This window comes from Haliaeetus albicilla, chromosome 16 (genome assembly GCF_947461875.1).
Source record: "Haliaeetus albicilla chromosome 16, bHalAlb1.1, whole genome shotgun sequence".
Classification (NCBI taxonomy): domain Eukaryota; kingdom Metazoa; phylum Chordata; class Aves; order Accipitriformes; family Accipitridae; genus Haliaeetus; species Haliaeetus albicilla.
The window spans coordinates 26,382,971-26,402,782 of record NC_091498.1 but is presented as its reverse complement, the minus strand read 5'-3'; the positions used below and the strand labels follow the sequence as shown (position 1 = coordinate 26,402,782).

Genomic DNA, 19,812 nt, shown 5'->3' with positions numbered 1-19,812 from the left:
GCAAATTGCAGTGGTTTTGTCTTATCTATTGCTTATTACTGGAAGTTCTCAACGCTCTCTGGCAAAGGTTGAACCATTACCCTCTCTTCATAGATAAGGAAACTAAGGCACACAGAAGTCACTTGTCACATAATAGTACTTACTGAAGTAGTAATTGAAAGTCAAAGCCTTCTCCCTGTTTACTGACTCTGAAAACCAATCTAATTTAGGGCTATGCTGTGAAAGGGTGCTTCACTTTGCAAAGGCATGTCAGTTAAGACTTCAGTTCAGCAAAACACTAGGCACACGAGCCTTAGTGCAGCTCGAGGATTCAGAAGTGCAAGTATTACATAAGTAAAACCTAAAAAAAAAAAAAAAAAGCTTAAAATAGAGTGGGACAAGAGGGAGATGGGAACTAGAGAATTTCTGCCAGAGAAACTAAGAACAAGAAGCCCTGTACCACAGAACTTGAATTTCTGATGCAAGTCAGGATGGGCTTTTGAGCACTGCATTTGCAGCCTACAGGGGCAATGGAAGCAAGCTGCTCAGTAAACGAAACAACATATATTTTATGGAACTTATGCAACAGCTATACTGTAGCTCCTTTGGAAACAATGGTAATTACACACCTCTCGTGTTATCTTTGGATAACACTGTAATTAGTATCTGTCATCACTCTAGCCATGATTAAAATAATTACCGTAAAAAGTCCCTTGTAAGTAGCATTTACTGTTCCGGTTTCCAAACGTGTACAGGATTTTTTTTTTTTAAGTGTAATTGCTTTCTCTGTTTGCAGCTCTACTCAACACTGTCTCCCCACCCACCTTCTACTTTACGCAGCCATCTGATGTTGTAGCAAAACTTTAATGTATGTGAAATACTTACAGCTCTTCCAAGTAGGGAAAGTTCTTGAATGCATCTTCTGGTAGCCTTGTGATGTTATTCATGCTGATATCCCTGGAGAAGAAGAAATAGAGATTTATCAATAAACAGTAAGGGATTTTTACACTCTAGGAAAAGGAGGATAAAAAGAAAGCTCAATCAGATGGTATGAGAGCAGAAAAAAAATATTCTAGCATCACACAGTAATATCTCTTCCTAGAAATTTCCATGCTAAACTTTCAAAGCAGAGTAGTTTGAGAATGCAGATGCAGCAAAGACCTCTATCATGGAAAGCTGATAAAAATGTTTTCTGACACCTCCAAGCAAAAAAATTACAGTGAAACTACAGAGTATGCCTGTATGGAAGAGGCTCTATGGTACTGTTAACCTCAGTACTAATTTTTACCAACTTACACATGCATACAATTTTAACACAGACGATTAAGACTGCTCTAAAACCACAGCATATGAAAAAATTAAAAAAAAAAAAGATTGTGACCACCCACCACGTAAATTTTCATCCCATGTCTTTAAAAAAAAATACATGCATTGGGACTTTAATAAAGAGCTTCTGGCAAACACAGCTTCTGGAACAACTGACAAGAATAGCAGAAACATGTCCTAGCTCTACCACAGTCATTTTTTTTCTACAAAACCTATAGAAGTCCTCGAGGTAATAGTTTTAAGCAGATTTCATTCTCAGTCCGTGAGCAGAGACAGGCCAGCAGCAAGTGCTTACATGATAGGTATGCAGACCTGTTCAGCTTTTTTCTTTCCAAAGGAGCAGTAAGTGGCAAACTTGGTGCCATCACCTCAGTTCACACCTACATAACCATCACAGATAATCTAGTCCTAAAGCAAGTTATTACTCAATGTGAGTAAAAGTAGCACGAAAACAATTCTGTTTGATAATTAAACTAGTAACTGCCTAACAATTCATGACATAACCCACATTCTTACTTTCCACTTGGTTACTGCCTTTTTTTTTAATATGTAGTTTAACAAGCAATTCAATGAGACTCGTTAGTACAGCCCTCTCAACTTCCTTCTGCTTGCTGTCTTCCACACATTGTTCTCTAGCATCTATGTGCTACCTCCCCACATATTTTGGGTAAAAAGCAAACAAAACCAAACCACCCCTTCCATTTCACTGATAGTCAACAAGTACTGCTGAAGCTCCTGCGTGAAGATCTGAAGGTCTGGTGACCGCATGCAGGGCAACAAATTTTGTTTGCCACCTAAAAAGCTCGACCTCAGTGTAAAGTACCAGCCCTTGCCTACTGCTCGGGCAGACGTTCTTAGCCCATCCGTAGCCACCACTGTTTTTCAAACATCTGCCTCAACTGGAATTATCGCTTCTTCTGATGAGGAAGAGAAAGGTCAATTTAGACTCTTCCTGCTATACTGGAAGGGACAGATCCCTGAAGAACTATTTTGTAGCAGCAAAAACCTCCCCATTGAGAAATTAGAAAGTTTCACATTCAGGATATCTTCCATGGCTCCCACCCCTGACAGCACTCAGCGCTGACCTTAGGAGGTTCAGGGTCAGACCCTTAAGGGGAGCAAGGAGCATGCGGAGGGGTTGCTGCTCCTTCTGACAAAATGGTGTCTTGGGACATTTGTGCCTTCTTTCATGCTGTGACGAACCAAATGCCATGTCAGTACCATACAACCTACCAAAAATGTTGCAGCAGCTAATTACACTTTTTGCAAAGAGTGCCCATGTTATTCCTCCAGTTGCCAGACCATAATGTCTAACATAGCTCATTAAAAAAAGTTTCCTTATTTATACTGACATCAGAATGCACTACATAAAAAAACCCCATAGTTACCAGGGAAAAAAAAACAACATTATTTTCCCCACAGCAGTTGACAATGTCAACTGATGTCAGTGAATTTATGTTGACATTAACAAGTAACTGGCAACTGGTCTGCTGCCCCTGACTGAGCAGCACAGCCCCCCAGCCACCACTGACATGAACACTACGCTCTTACATTAAATCTAGATGCAATTGTTCCTTTAAACTAAGTGTTCATTAAATAGCAGGCCAAAACTTCATTCCTCATCCCCCAGTGTAAACCAAGAGTTATTCCTCAGCAGCTGTTAAGAGTATACTAACGTAACTCAAGAGCAATGGAGATCAGAATAAGGTTCAGCACATACAAAACAAACACAATTGTGAGAGAAGACCAAGCAAATCCACTATGGCACAACAGACCCCTTCACTAAGCTCCAGAAGGAGCTGAACTGGAGATGATTTATGTCTGAACTCTACAGCCGGCGTGCTTTAAGAGGTGCTTTGTGTCTCAGCAGCAGCTTGGGTACCGTGAGATGCTGCAGTTGCTGCAGGGGACATTTTTCTTCTTGTGCAGGAAAGTAAATAAAAGTATCAGATACATGAATCATCAGCTGTCTGCTCCACGGGAGACTGTAACTTTTATTCTCCCTACCCCCCATATAGATTTTTCAAATTGTCATGAATACATGCATTTCACACATCCAGGCTAGTCCTCTCCTTTCCAGACGACTACATGTCCCCTTCCAGTATCAACTGGGAAGCGTTTATGAATAGGGCAGAAGGGTAAGAAGGGAGTGGAGACCCTACATGAGTCCTAAGAAATAGTAACCCATGCAAGAAACTCACAACTCTCTCAAAAGACTGTCCAGGTAATATAAAACTCTATTATCGTATATAACATATTAAATGGTGGTAGGAAAAATAAGTCAACAGTACATATCATCAGAAAGCACTTTATGAATGGCCATACATCACTTGGTCAAGGATTTTGACTGCAACCACATTTGTTGCACTACGTGATAGCTCCTTAGGACAGAAGCAGTAAGAAATCACATCCATCTGAAAGCAATGCTCTTGAAGTTTCCAGACCTATAAAGCCTGATTTTCAAAGCATCATATGCAATCCTACACGAAGTCAATGGAAACCATGTAGACATACAGTATGGCTGACATCCAAATTCTACGTAATTCCAGCTTTCTCTGGGATCTGAAATTAGCAAAGAATGTTTTTTGCCTGTAGCTCCAAGCGTTGGCATCTACAATTTTAATATGGGGACTAGACTCTTCGGATGTAAGCACAAAACAGAACACCTTAATAATGAAGATTTGAGAAGCATCATCAATATCCACAAATTCTACTGAAATTTATTTTCAGCGAAACTGCATTTATAAAAAAAACAGGCACAAAGACACACTACAGTTCTGTCTTCAGCATCATCCTGTGAATCTTCAGGGACTGCTTACCATGACACTTTGTTAAAAAGCTGGAATTATTACAAAGTTTCTGTATTTGCCCTCATTACATGGGATAGTAACTCCTACTCAGTATATATGCCAATCTTTATAGCACTGATTAGCAGGCTTTGGTGAACATCAAGCCACCAACCTTCAAAGTTTTAAGTTTTAAATCAATTTTTGTTTAATTAAAAACATTATGTAAAAGCAGGTTTGCTGCAGAAATCACAAACTCATTGCCAGTCCCTCACCAATCAACAGCCTTGGGTAAATCACAGTTTGAAAAACTGCTAGAAAAAAAAAATGAAGTTTCAATGTAGGAGATGAGAAGGTGAAAACACACTTAATCTTACCTGAACTGCACTATCAGCAAAAAAGCAACCAATATAGAAGGGAAAAACCACAAGGAATTGTAGAAGCCAAAATCAGACACTTGGGTTTTTATTTTCTCTTCATTTCACTCTACAGAATATCCTCAAGGAATCAGTTCATGGGAACTATTTGCTGGTAATAAAATATTAAGTAGTTCACAAGCTTCAATGCATGAATTTACAAACAATATTAGCGAACACCCATATCACTAAAATTAGATGACTTAGTAACTGCTCTCTAAGACGTTTTTCCCAGTTAATTTGGAAGATACTTTTAATAACGCATTCTTTCTAGAAGAATTACAACAAAAACAGACTAGCACCATATTTTATGACAAAATAATGGCAAATATTCCCCCCAAAACCACTGTCCAAACCAAAAATAGCTTTTATTTTAGAAAATATTCATTTTACTATTCCTAAACTTTCAAAAAACAAGTAAGCGGTCCATGTAATAAAGATAAAATATTAGTACAGGCCTTGGACACGTCAAAGAAATTTCCACTGAGAAGCGGCCCTGCTCCACCTGTTCCTCCACCTTTACTAGAAAGGCCTCAGGCCTATGAGCCCAGAGCTCTTTTAAGGTCCTAATATATAAAATAAAGTTCTAAGAATGAACAAAATGAATATCTACGAGTACTTTCCCAACCTCTAGCTAGTGTCCACGGGAATGATGCTATCGCACAACAGAAGGATCACGTCAGCAGCTGCCTAATGCCCCGTTTCAGCAGGACTACGCTGAAGGACCCATTCTGGTTCGGGTTATTACACCCAGACACAGGTCCCCTAAAAACAGCACAACACCCACAAACCTCTCAATTGCCACCAAACAAAACAAAACAGCAACAAACAAAACACAACACCAGAAAACCTCCACGCTTGCCCTAAACTTTACTGGTACGCTGAAGTTCACACTCCGTGTCCGAAAGGCTTATCTTAAATTTCTTGTTCTTTCGTCACTTCACAGTATCATCCGTCAGCCCCAGCAACCTACAGCTCTGTCTTGAAACTAAACTCAGCCCCATGCTTACATTTGGGGTGTTTTCCCTGGGATGTGCAAAACGGACACAACAGCTTTAAGAGGGAAAAGACGAGGGCAGCGATTCCTGCCCATAGATCTGTCAGGAAAACGAAGGAGAAGCCGGGGTAGACCTGCACCTTTCAGCAGTTAGCCATTAACCAGGCTTATCTGTACTAAGCAGCCAGGCTAAATCTTCACTCGCTAACCAACTTTAACCGAGGCACGTCAGGGCGTGATGGGGCAAGGAGCTGGCATCGAAACTAAAATGATGAGCAGCCAAAGGTGGTAACCTCTTTAGCAAGAAGAGGCTGCATCTCGGGGATAACATGAATCACAGCCTTACAGTTACAATTAGTTTCGCCATTTCAGGTAGAAGAGATTTAACGCCAGAATATAAACACAACCATGCTCCCTCCTACAGTGCTATTGGTGCCGTGACTGCAGTTTTGAACAATAAATAAGGCTCCCACACTCGGTCAGAAGTTTTGTCCTTCTTCCAGGAAAGTACTGCAGAGAAGAAAAACAACAACAACAACAAAAAAACAAAAACAAAAATCCCCCACTAAAAAAAAACAACAAACAAACAAACAACTAAAACAAGTAGCTTGAAGAAACCTACTGAAAATGTTATTTCACCACGCCAGGTACTGCAGAGACTAACTTTTACAGGCCAAAGGTGAAAAATCAGGCCACGGTACTCCAGCAGTCAGTTGCTGTCTTTAGCCTGCTTCAGTAGGTCCCTTCAGGATATTCTGACAACTGCTTTAATCTTTATTTCCAGCTTAGTTTAGCAAAGTCCCCTGCTTTCACCTAACACAGAAACACTTTAAAGTCTTTAAAAACACTTGTACATATACTAACCAGCAAGGATGCTAAGAGCTATGAAAACCTCCCTCTATTGAAAATAGGCATCAAGTGAGATAAATTAACTTGGAAGAGGAAAGCACCTTTGTTGGACACAGTAAAAACACAAAGCATCACACCTCCTCTCTGCATAAAGCAGGTGATTTAAACTCAAAGTCTCAAAGCAACCGGCAGTTGAGATTTCAGAAACCTGAATTAGGCAATGTAATGCACTTAAACTTTTTTATTATACTCCTTCTGTGCAAGAATTTCAGTTCCTGATGGAACGTTTTGGACGGTTTTTTGTTTTAAGGATTCTTTATTCTACCACTAACCAGAGTCAAACTTCCCCAGACTTCAGGATGAGCAGAAATACTTCGTATCTTGAATGGCAACTTGCTAATTCTCTCGCATTTCAAAAAAACAGAAACTCTTAATTATCTTTAGAAAATGGATTCAGTCACAGCTTTTATCAGTGGTATCATGCAAAAGAGAATTAGCTAAAATGCACAGCATGTCACAGCGTCTCCTGCAGGGCACAGATAGCTTTCTCTCTCATTTTCAAGTACTGCCTCTACCATAAAGTAGCCTGACCCTTGTTAGATTTATCCTAAACGTCTTTCTTATCGATTGCCAGAGCGGGATTCTGGCTAGAAAGGCCAGCTGACTAGAGACAATGGAATCGGAGGAGGGGGACGATAATTCTTGCACGAGAAGAAAAGCTGCAACAACAAAGAGGGACCACAAAATGGGAAACACAGGCTTCCTGTAGAGGGCTACAGAAAGGACAGGCAAAAATGATAAATAAATTAGCCCAAGATATAGGCAGAGAATGAAAGCTAACAACCCACAATAACTGACGGGCATTGAAAAGAAAGTGATGCCAGTCTCTCTGAACTGAGGGACAATTTAGCTGCAACAGCCTTTTCGTTTTTTTTTTTTGACAATACCTACCGTTCTCCACTGCATCTCCCCAACCAAAAGGTTTGCACCTTTTTAGGCAAAGAAAGCTTCCTTGCTACCCAGCTCTGGTGTGCTGGCCTGTCTCCTAAAACTCCTAGGAGATGCCGGTCCTATGCTTTCTATCCTGCATTGCAGCCTCGGCTATCAACACATGGATCTGCACTGGACCGGGGGCACGCACACCTTCCCACCACATTCATACACTGCATCTGAAGGCATGCTAACGACTCAAAATACTCCACTTCGTAAAAAAGATCCTAAGCTGGAAAAACATGAAATATCTAGCTACGGAAAAGGAAAATTAGATCTCAGCCAAACCCAATCGAGATTGACTGCTTTAAAAATAAAATCAAAATACTCCCCTGTGCTCCCCTGCACTTCATTAATAGCTAACTGCTTTTTGGCTCTCCACCTAACCTCTACCTTTTGTGAAGTTTAGAAGGGAAGGGGAAGAGAGAATATGAGAGAGAGAGGGAGAGAGAGAAGGAGAGGGAGGGACGGAGGGAGGGAGGAGTGTTTGTTGAAGGGAAGAAGATCATGTTTCAACAAGGCACCTTTAAAATCCTGTAAAATACTCCCTCTGAGCAAGCTTAACCTGTTTGCTGATAGATAATAGCATGTAATACTGTAGGCTCCATTCAGTCTTTTCCAAGGTCTGGGCCCTCTGCCACTGAGTTATTTAATTATAACACTTACAAAATTATTTAGGCAGAGCTATCTATATTTGAATAAAGCCCTCCTACCTACCTGTACAAAACCATTAGGTAAAAGGTCTTAATCTTATGTAAAATTCCCCAGGTAGTAACCCTGATCTAGCTTCAGTAGTACTAGGAAAAGCTGGAGCTGTTAATATTTTTAGAAACTACATTAAATAAGCCAGGTTATTGCAAATGCAAGTCAAAATGATGCTGGAAAATACTCAACAACAATTAGCCATCCATTACCACCAGGACCATTGATATGTGGATAATGTCCCGATTATGTTAACGTCAGTGAAGATCAACAAGACTAAGCATCAGATATTTTTCTTCGTATACCAGACCAACAATTCTTTGCTGATTATCCGGGGGGGGGGGGGGAAGAGGACAGAACTATATGTAGCTGCATGGCAACGGTCAGTGCTTCAAATTTGGTCCAGGTCTCATCTGCATTAACCAGGAGAACTGCCTGGTGTGGCAGCAGGGAGAGGCAGAGGAGAAGAGGAGAAATCAGGGAGACTCAAGGTTAGACCAATCTAAGTTGCACTGTGGTGCTACAGTCTTGAAGAAACACATTCGGTGCCCAACTCCTTGTAGGAACACGCTCACACGATGAAAACCAACATAATTCTCAACCAAGTCACACACTTTAGCAGCCGGTCCCAGGGGAGACCAGGAGCTGAATTACACCCCTGATTTAGACTTACTCCCCCTTTTCGCAAGTTTCTTCAGGATGAACATAAAACCACTGAAGGGACAGAGTAAATGAGTTTGCATTAAAACTGTCCCATGTCTTAATCAAATTCGGTATGTAATGGAAGCATAGAAAGCCTAGAGGATCAGCAAGGCTTGAATTAAATTCATTTCATTAAAAAGAAAAAAGTTTGGGGTTTTTTGTTTGTTTTACTTTATCTTCCTGATAACAAGAAGCGAACAATTCTCTTCCAGAAGCACCGCCTCACAACTACTGCTTTGAACTGTAATTGCCTGCACTGTGAATCCAATGAGTGTAGCTGAAATTCAAGGATATGTGTTACAAGCAGACATGCCAACCTCAACAGCTAGAAATCATGAACAGGAGGCAAACAAATATCAGGCAAAGGAAAGATGATGTTTACAGAGGAGCCTACACTTGGAAAGTGTTTAAACTTACATTGGTGTTTGAGTTTAAAAACAAGTTAAAGTAATATGCTGAACAATTAATTTCTTACCTTTTATATACTACCTATATCTATTACTGCAAGGTTTGGCTAGCTCGGTCTATACTATTAGCTAACATTTATATGGTAATAGCACACCGATACCCCAATATATTCGACTGGTTTAAGCTTTATTTAAAATTTACATTCTCCCGATTTCTGACAAGGCCTGCACAACTACCAGTGCCCATCTCCCAGCGGGAAGGGCCCAGCTCGAGGGCACCTCTGGGTACAGCAACAGCCAGGACTCTGCAGTATTAACTATCGCATACCCTCCAACCCTTACTGCCATGCCCATCATGTTTTTCTCCTCCTGATCTTCATCTACTGTTCCTTTTAACACGAACAAAGTTGTTAATGATAAAACAAAATGGAAGGTTTGAAACCATTTTTTGCATTAATGTAGATTTCTCTCCTTGTGATTCCATCTCTCCCCAACGATCTTAAGTACGGCCCTACTGCCTCTGACACGATCACAGAGACCTCCAACACTTAAAAAGCACAGAAACCTGTTCTGTATTCACAGCCCATTTTGCAGTCACAAAAAGCCTATCAGCCGTGCCATTTTTTCATTTATGAGCGTGTTTCCTCTTCTTCTAGGAAACATTCCTGTAAGAAAGGAAATACCCAAATAATTAAAACTTTAGTCAACATCTGCTGTGACTGGCTGAATAAGACACAGTTTGCATTCCCACCCAACAAATACACTTGCCATTTCCTAAGTACCCACGCTATCTCTCTAATGAGCACAGCGTCTTATCATCTGTTGTTTGTATTGCATCAAGAAGCTAAGGGCCCTAGTTCAACATGTCAACGTGATTGGCACTGTACAAATACACAGCTGGAGACACTCCTCACCAAGAGTTTGCTGCTTAAATGGACAAGACAAACAGCATGGATGGGAAAACAGGCACACAGAGGTGAAGTAACCTGCCCAAAGTCACCAGCAGAGCCTGGAGCCCCCTCCAGTTGCCCAGTGCTGCTCTCATGTGCTATGCCCAGCTACTACCCACCATGTCCTTTTCAAAACAAATGAATTACCTTAATTTTTCCTTTGGTTTTTTTTGTAAAGGGAAACAGGACAAGAGATTGTTCTGACAGTTTCTCATTTGCTAGATGTGCAGGTTCACTCCATTTGGTAGCGGTGGAAGGAAATTATGCTCTAACAGCTATGCCGCAGCTTACATGCAATGTTTCCATCCACTTTTCTGTGGCTCAAACTAACTGGAACATTCACGTGACTGCTCGCTTGGGGCTGAAGCGCTTAACCTGCTTTTTCATGGAAGCAGTCAAACTTCAGCCTACCCACCAACCCTGGCTATTAGAGGGGACTGAGGTAATTCAGAAGTTTTAGGAAATAGGGGTACACGGAGCCATTTTTCAGTACAAATATGAAAAAAGCATATCAATCCTGTTGATTCCAGTAAGCTTTTAGCATTTTGCTGAAGCAGGACCTACAACATTTTCACTGACAGTCACAGAAAGGCTGAAAAAATTCAGACAGGTCTGTTCCTGCAAGAGAAGCAACGTCCCCCTCTTTCCCCTACCATATTTGTAAGTTATTTCTCCTGCCTCCTCCTTCCCACGTCACATCAACCTGTTGTGTTTTTTTTTTTCTTCCAACATGATGTCTTAGCTTTCTTTCAGACACAGTAACTAGCTCTAATGTACCCTATTCATGTGCCAATCAAGCCATCATCAAGATCTTAGAGAGAACAATACTTGTATGCAAAGCCCTATTTTGAACTGGTATTTGAGTCACTGCAGGCCAGCCATTAAGCAGTCACACATACGGTTAATGGCCTATGTTGACACATGGTGGGGAATTAACCCAGAAAAAAATTCCACTGCATTATTATGAAAGAGATCATATCCTGGAATAGGAATACAGCGCAAGTTAACATGCTCTTCGGTTAATTTTTAAGAGCCACACGTTTGGTGCGGATTACAGGCTGAAGGAGGAAACAAAATGTCTTTTGGTACAAGAGTATTTCCCTTACATAGTTGGAGATTATTTATAGAAGAGAGTAAAATTATGCATTATTCATGGTTTTATAATTATTTATTCTCCGGAATACAGTAACACCAGGGAATTGAGCAGAAAAAAAAAAAATTTAGGCCACGAGTGCGACAGGCACATTAGTCAAGCAGTCTGAGGGCAAGCCTGTGCCGAGATACTCCTCCTATACCTATGAGTATCCATCACAAAAAGCAAATAACCAATCTGTGCAAAACCGTGAAGAAGTCCATGGACAAAACCGAGTGGGAACTCAGATCATCCACAGCCCCAATCTGTAACCAACCTTGGAAGTCCTCATAGAGTCATTTAGGTTGGAAAAGACCTTCAAGATCATCGAGTCCAACCATCATCCATGCCCACTAAACCACCCAAACTCCCGGTAGGGAACCTCTCACAGCTACCCTCTGACTTGACAGTTTTTAAAAGTCATTTATAAATAAGTAACATGGTTATCCAGGACTCCAAGAGTAACTACAGATTAAAATGCCAGAAAAGTCATTATAAGTATTCGGTGATAATCCCCCCAGATTCACACCCACTTAGGGTAACACAGACTATGGGGGGGACTTCAGGAAAGCAGCAAGGCAGTTAAAATCAGTAAGGACCAACATTTTTTGAAGGGCCACTGCAAAGCATCTTTGCCAGGCAGACTCATCATGCCCTGCAACTAGCACAGCAGTTGTTGAGTGGGATCAAATCTAAGCAATGTAATTATTTTATGCCTACTGCATGTCTTCTGCAATTTATCCAGCTTGTCTCCTGCCTCCAGACAGCATGGCTCGGGCTACACACGAAGCCACGGCAAGTTGTAAACCTGGCAGTGGAGCCTTTGGGTGCAAGCGTTCAAAAAGCTGTTCTCCTATTAGCGATACTTTTGCATTTCACTGACACGTCTTCCAGATATGGGAAACTATGAGGAATACTTTCATGCCTTCATCTCATTTAACAACAGCCCCAGTAAACTGGCTGGAGTAACAACTCTCCAGGTAAGGGGCTTGAACCTGGGATCATCTTAGCCCAAACCACATGCGTCCAAACCATTCACTACAACCACCGTTTCTGGCAAGACTTGAGATTACTTGTAAAAGCCAGTAAAGGTAAGCAGAAGGTTGTTGTTTTTTTTTAAATCCATAGGTATCTACATATAAAGGGAAAAGGGGAACACAGCAACAGGTTACATGCTTAAGGCTTCGACCTACTACATCCTCCAGGGTGTAGTCGTACGATGTGTTTTCTTTCTGATGAAGGAAATTGGCTTATATTCCCGTCACTTTCCACCTCCATGGTGGAACTGTTTACAGTCAGCATTCTGTAATCAGATCGTTATAATAATCTGGATGTAAACAAAACCCTTTCTGGGTTTTGGCCTACTTTTTTTTTTTAATCAGATGGGGTTAGCTGTCTTCTATATAGCATGGCCTCAGAGAGAGCCATATCAGCACAGCTGTGGAGCAGCAGACTCCTATGGTAGTAGGAAAGAGGAAGGGTACTGAAGGAGACAGTGGGAACTCTGCACTAAAAGAAAATGTAACATGAAGCTATGCCTGCAATGAAATCAACACCAGATTCCCTACAGGAGTTTTACAGAAAGATATTTGTCATGTTTTAAGTAAATAAAGTTTAACACTGTGTTTGCAACCAAGTTAAAGTAGGGCAGCATCGCCAGTTGCAACAGCTGTCCTTATCACCACAGTCATATTGAACCGTCAACCACCAAGGTAACTATGTCATTTTTAAATCACTCTAACTTTCATTTTTCTTTAATGAGTTAAGTCAGCTCAGGTTAGACACATACCAGAGTTTTAATTTAAAGCACATATTGCTAAACCCCGACACAGACACTTCACGCGTGACCAAGCCAAGATTTTGTTCGTTACTATTGAGGAAGTTCTCAGGCATTTTTTCCTTATTGAAAACTTCTGTGAACAACCATTGCTGAAACACTAGGAACATCACCAAACTATGTAATCCAACCAGTTTAATGAGATCTGGGTGTCCGTCCTCCCCCCCCCAGTCTCAGGTCCCTGCTGCATAACCACGAACACCCACAAGGCACGTTTTGTTCCATTTAACAGCCTCAAGGGCAATTCCATAAAACTTAAAACTGCCTCAACAGGAACACTGGGGAGCCACGCTCACCCTTTGGACTCCAAGGACACCACATCCCTCTCCACCTAGCAACACGGTATTTACTACAACAAACGTTTATTTCACACCAAAGCTCCCCGTTACAACTCCGGACACAGACCTGCTGAGGTTCGGTTCCTTGCCCCAGCAGAGACTCATTTTGTGGGTTTGGACAGGTTGCTTCCCCTTCCCAAACCCCAGGTTCAAAGGAGAATAATCTTTTCTGCATCTCTGTGAGCAAGGGGGAGGATAACGCTACCGATGTTTCTGAGCTGTCCAGACAGAGCCCGGCACTTAAATCTGTTTACACTGATAGAAAAGCAGTGCTATCATTACACACATATATTTGTATACAAATCTTCTGTTGCATTTTCACTCTGTGTTTTTGCTCTGTTGCAAAAAGAGAGCACAAACAGCTACAAATCCAATTTCATAAAAATGCCAACTTTAGTAACTCTAAGTACTTTGAATTTTATTCATTTTCTTCTGGTTTATTTTGGTCTCCTAGTCTGTCCCACCCAATGTTTAGAAAGCAACCTGAGCCTCAAAAGTCTGGGTAAGCCCTACATTTTTAGAAGGCTAAAAGCAAAAAAGCAAAACAAAATTGGTGTATGAACACAGTTACTGATCCAATGAAGCCAGAAGATGAAATGTAAACACTTAAATCAGTCCAAAACTATATACAACAGCTTTAGCATTTAAGAATTTTTTTCACTTACATGTAACACATAACTTGCATGTAACTAAAAATTATTTCTGGCAAAAATAAAATCTTTTTCTGCAATACAGCGCTATAATTATCTACACACTGTGGGAAAACTAAAAGCACACAGTACAGCTTTCTCATGTCAAAATAGATTTCATGGCAGCACCTGGAATGGCCTTTATAGAACCAAACATGCTTTTATGTAGCAATTTTCAAGGCATCTTGAAGTAGCTCACGAAGCACAAGCAATTTTAGTAAGATGTAAAACTTAGGTTTTGGAACATTCTTGATCATCAACTATTGCACTGTACTTTAACAGAAGAGTAATTTCCACTTTATGCATTTGAAGGATTAAAGTGTGCCTGAAGTCTTCTGAAGTCTCCCACGTGGCAGCCTTCACGCGTGTTAACACACAACCCTCACGTTTCACTCCAGAAACGGCACCTTCAACAAATGGTAAGGCGAGGGTTGCTGCCTACTGACGTGTAGCTAAATACAAGAATCCAAACAGCCTCGCCAGCTTTGTACAAGCTTCCCAACCTTTTGAGTTATACTGATTTCAGCTACATTCCTCAATTTGATTTATTTGAGATGGGTGGCCAAGTCCCTTACAAGCATGAAGACATGGGTTGAACATCCACCTTACCTTCCAGTGAACCTTAGACACGAATCGAAACGAAAGCTGCCCAAAATGTCTGCCAGGACACTCTTAGAGAAGAGCTACAGGTTCAGCTTCTACTTCAATAGTACAGGACTGAACAAGGGGCATCAAGGAAGTATTCGAAACCAATTTTATTTCTTCTTCTATAATGAAAGCGTCAGGAATTATCTCATTCTTATCTGACTTATCACAGAGCTAATTATTTCATTTCAAGAAGCAAAACTTCATGTATGCTTTGCCTTGTAGAAAAAACACAACTCTTTCCTTGGCAGTCAAAGTTGCAGAGCTTTTATTCCTCCCCCCGCCCAACCTGCATTTGCTGTCATCTTAAAGCAACATAATATGCTTCTAAGTTCAGGATCTACAATGACACCAGCATGCGTGCATACACATAACGGTGGGTTTTCTCCCCCAGTGTCTGCGGTAAAAAACTAGCTAGTGTTATGAGCATTTGGGGAAGGGGCGGGGGGGGGGGGGGGTGGTGAAAGGCAAGTGATTATTCCATTGCTTTTCAAATCCGGCTGCCAACTGGTCCTCTCTCGAGAAGATGGGCAGACTAACTCTACTTCTGCAAGTAACCCTCAGACAAAGCCTTCTCCCCCAGCCTCCCACCAGCCAGAGCAGGGTCTCACACCCAGAGACCTCCCTTTGCTGGAACATCAGATTCCGGGACGCTGCTTCCCCAAGAGCCCCCGTGCCCAGGAGAGGGTCGCCCTTGTCCCCGCCGACGCGTCCACGCGCGCAGCCATCTCCACCAGCGTCGCGCGGGCAACCTGACGGCACCGCGCACGTACGCGTCTCGCATCTCGCGTTCCTGGGAACTTGGCAGAGGTACGGCCCCACCACTGACACCGGCCAACAGATGACAAGTGCCCGCAGAGCCGCATCCTCCGACCGTTGTAGAGCCTCAAGCGAGGCTGCCTGCACCACGCTAAGCTCACGAGGGGCACAACTAACTTCAGTCAACGTGGGTTGGCAATAGAGCGGAAACTGGCAGGAGCAGTCACGTCTGCAGGTGACGAGCCATCCAGTAAGAAAATCTGTAAAGGAAAATAAGCAGTCTGGATGCAGAGAAACCAAGTGAAAGCACAGAAACGGCCTCTTTATGCACCAAGAGGTGAAGGAAGAGTGTCCTCATAGCGCTTCCACCTCTGAAGGTCAGAGGACAAAAGGCAGACTCTCCTTTCACCTGCAGCAGAAAGCCACATAAGATGAGGAACACCACTTTTTTTTTTTTTAATACCATTATTATGAACTATGCCGAAATGCAGATTTCAGATGGCTACACAGAGAGGCCACCACAAAAGCAGATGAGAAGTCTTTCAGTGTAACAAACTAAGATAGATCAACTCTGGCTGAAACGTGGGCCCTTTCTCAAAATTTGCCCCGAACTGGAGGAGAATTCTCCAGAATCAAAACAGTCGGAGAACCTGGTTCTCCATCAACCGAGTCTTTTCACAGATTTAAACTACAGCTAGAGACTCAAACAAAGAAAATGTGGGGAGAAAGGAATAAATGTTGAATTATAAAAGCGAGAGTTGTGGGAAAAGATTTTATAACGTACTGGACCAACTGATAGAGATGTGGGAGAAGGGGTGGCAAGTTTCAGGCACAGGGACACTTTCTGAGGTCCCTAACGGCATGCAGATGTTTATTTTGCCGTTGCAGGGCTCTCTGCTAACCTGTGGAGGTTGTCCCTCCGTCACTACAGCACACAAAGCAGCCAGCACAGTCTGAGCTGGCAGCCGTAAGAGGGTTAATGCACACTGCACACCAATTAGAAAAACCCTATAGTTAAAATTAACTGCAACTGCAAAGAGAAAAAGAATATAAGAGGAGAAAAAGAAACCCCTAAAACCTCACTCTCTCACATGCCCAGAGAAAAAGCCAAGTACACTGTTAGTGTGGGGAATCCAGCCCTTTACACATTCGCATTCCACGCCAGCATATTCACAGTAGTTTTCAACAAACATCTACACGAGTCACTGGAGGGGAAAAAAAAAAAAAATAAAAAAATCTGTTTTCTTTCATACAATTCCACAAAAATAACTGTCATCACAACCATCCTTGTGGCAGAAAAGTCCATATTTGCCTGCAGTGAAATCCGTCTGCAGCTGCCCTGTGGAAAAGACAGCCAATAATTGGCTTCTTTCACCTCTGTTAACCACGAACAAAAGTGTCATTCAGCTCCCAAATGGACAGAAGGCACCAATGGATGGTCAGCTCCCTGAGCCAATGGGCTGGAATAACAATAACCCTGTAGCATTTTCTTTTTCCTTTTGTTTAGTCTTTCAAAGCCCTTAATTAAGACCCTCACAAAGCACCCCTACAGGCTTCTTTCAATGAGGCATTACACGCCTGTTTTCTTGTATTTAAGGAAGAAAAGTAACAGGGATTTCTGAAACACATTAAGCAGTACACACAATTTCCATGTATTCACAACTGAAATACTGTTACATTTTAGCTTTTAAATATTATCATCAATAAAAAGAAGTTCAAGCTTACTGTGCCCGCACGTTGCTGTACATCCCTTGCTAAGTCAAGGAAAAAAATAAATACAGGCGGTCGTAAACCTGGCATAACTACAACATCTCGCCCAAATCCATCGCAAGCCAGCAGCTCCCAAACGAAGGCAAGCGGAACAGCGCATGTTGATGAAACATCCCTGGGCATCCTGGAGCAGACAGCTGAGAAAGGACCGCGTAACGCAGGGAACTAATTTGTTGAGACTGCACATGACGCACTGGCATTGTCTGAAAATCAGAGCTTGTGAAGGCTAAGGTATAGACCCTGCTGGTTTAGTGGCCTCGCGTACAAGTAAATATCTGCTCGCATTTAATATACGTGAAGGTAATCTGCACTCCGTCATTTACAGCCAAACTGATGCAATATCGATGTTTGTATATGAAACGGGACATTTGAGGACTACCTCTGCTTTTCAGCAGCACGGGCGGTCTCTGCTTAACAGAAACGGTATAGAAACTTGCACCGTTTGAGCAAACGATATTTGAGCGGCTCCTTTCTTGAAGGACTCGGCCCCCAGCCACGAACGGGGAAACAAAAGCGTTTTAAGAAAACACCATTGACATATCACCCTCGTAGGTGCAGGCTAGTTTGGGGAAACCTAGTCATCTAGTCCTTTCCCACCGCAAACCAGCCTGAGCGGCACACTAACGCGGCGGCTGGTTTTTTGTGGGGCACCCAGTGCGTGGGGCAACGGGTGCAGGGGTGGGTGGTGAACATCAGGTACAACCACCACCTAACAAAGCCATCACCCGGCCAGGGACCGTCCAGCCCCTCCAGCGTGCCGCTGTCTCTCTCCATTGTCTTGTAAATGTCCTTGTCCTGTGAAAGGCGGCATATGGTTCCTCGCAGGAGACCGGCCCAGCAATAGAAGGTGCAGCCCAAAACTACCAAAATCATTAGCAGAGGGTATTTTTCACGTCAAAGAACCACAGGCTGAGGCTCTGGTAGTCTCCAAAACGCTCTCTCCCCTGCAAGAAAACGGGCATGGCCTTTTTATGACTGACAGAAACCCCACACAACACGAAGAGAGAATAGAACAAAGACGTTTTTATTGCTACCACCAATCTGAACGAACACAAAAAGCAATGGTTTAAAATCCTCCTCTCTACACTACCTATGTATCCAGCAGGCATTCTTTAACAAGCACCGCTTGCTATAAAGACTGCATGCATCTAGGCAAAATGCAACTGGGTATCAATCTGCTTAGACCTTTTTTCATTAATTTTTTTAAAAATATACCAAAGAGTTAGCTGCTTGTATCTGTAATTCACACAGTCAAGGAAGTAACTTGCCTTTCAGGAATGGTAATCTAGCAGCAGTACTCAGTGATTTTGCTTTTCAAAAAATCAGACTCCCTATTTAGGTATTATACACCAAAATCTCTTCTAGTCTTACCTTAGACCACTGAATTAAGGCCCCAGCAAATAATACATGACTATCACCTGTCCTATACAGTGTTCCTGTTTCCTCCTACTACAAGAAAACACGATGTAACTGTAGTAAAAGATAAGAAAACAAAAAGACAATGTCTGCATGACATGGCTTTGAAGGCCTAACCCCAAACACACATTTTTGGAAAGCCTGTTCACAAGCCTTTATCAGAACGTGCTGTATCACTGACCTTGACAGAGCTTCAACATCGATCAAGCAGGAGTTTGCTCTCAAGTTCTGTTATACTATTGACAATTTCTGTGATTATTTACCACAGCAGTTCAGGAGGGACTCCTCTCCAGCAGCAAAGAGCAAGAAAAGTAATTTGAATTCTGAAAACGAGCATGAAATGTCATCTTAAGTGCATCAGCTACAATCCAAACTCATATTGTGAGTATCTGATAACACTGCAATACAACGTGAAAATATGCCACAGCAATATAATGAAAAAAAGCAAAACAAAACCTAGCCCCTCCCATGCCCCCAAAGCCCCAGACACAGCTCCCAGTAGCACACGCAAAGGGTAAGGCTTGCCTCTTACTAGTTGTATGGCTCAGCGTCCAGGATGGGTATCTCAGTACCTAAACTGCTATGGTCTTAAACAAACAAAGACAACACCAAAAAAACCAAACAACCCCCCCCAAAAAACAGTCCAAACATCAGAGGCACTAGCCAGCATGACTTCGCTGGTTAGGAATCGCAGGCCAAACTGGATAGTTGTGCTAACCAAATTTTGTCGTACAGCTCTGGACTTCTGGATTCCGCCCTAACATGAATAAAAATACTACTCCTCACCACTGCTGACCCAAGAATATAAACCAATAAAAAATTTTTTTAAGGAAAAGGTATACAAGCAAATGGAATCTTTCACAGAAACCCTCAGCCAAAAAAAACCTGATAGCCAACGCTCGTCATTATAAATAAGAGGTCAAAGAAGCGCTTTTTACTAGTAATTTTCTTGAAGAGGTTAAGTTCTCTCTTCAGTTTAACTCTGTTCTCAGGATTTACATGACTACACCTATTTAAAACTGAATAGATTTTAATCACTAAACTGTCAAGAAAAAAACCAGCATACTTAATGCAAACAGAACATTACAAGTATTTACATGAAAAACAAAGACCTACCACATT

At 42.0% G+C, this 19,812-nt stretch overlaps 1 protein-coding gene across 1 annotated transcript in view; it reads right to left on the bottom strand.

Annotated features, from left to right (window-relative positions):
- LGR4 (leucine rich repeat containing G protein-coupled receptor 4) overlaps positions 1 to 19,812 on the bottom strand; it is an 84,837-nt gene that overhangs the window by 48,777 nt on the left and 16,248 nt on the right. The window contains exon 2 of the mRNA XM_069804057.1: positions 865 to 936. Coding sequence (XP_069660158.1) covers positions 865 to 936 — 72 coding nt within the window. The remainder of the gene's footprint in view (positions 1 to 864; positions 937 to 19,812) is intronic.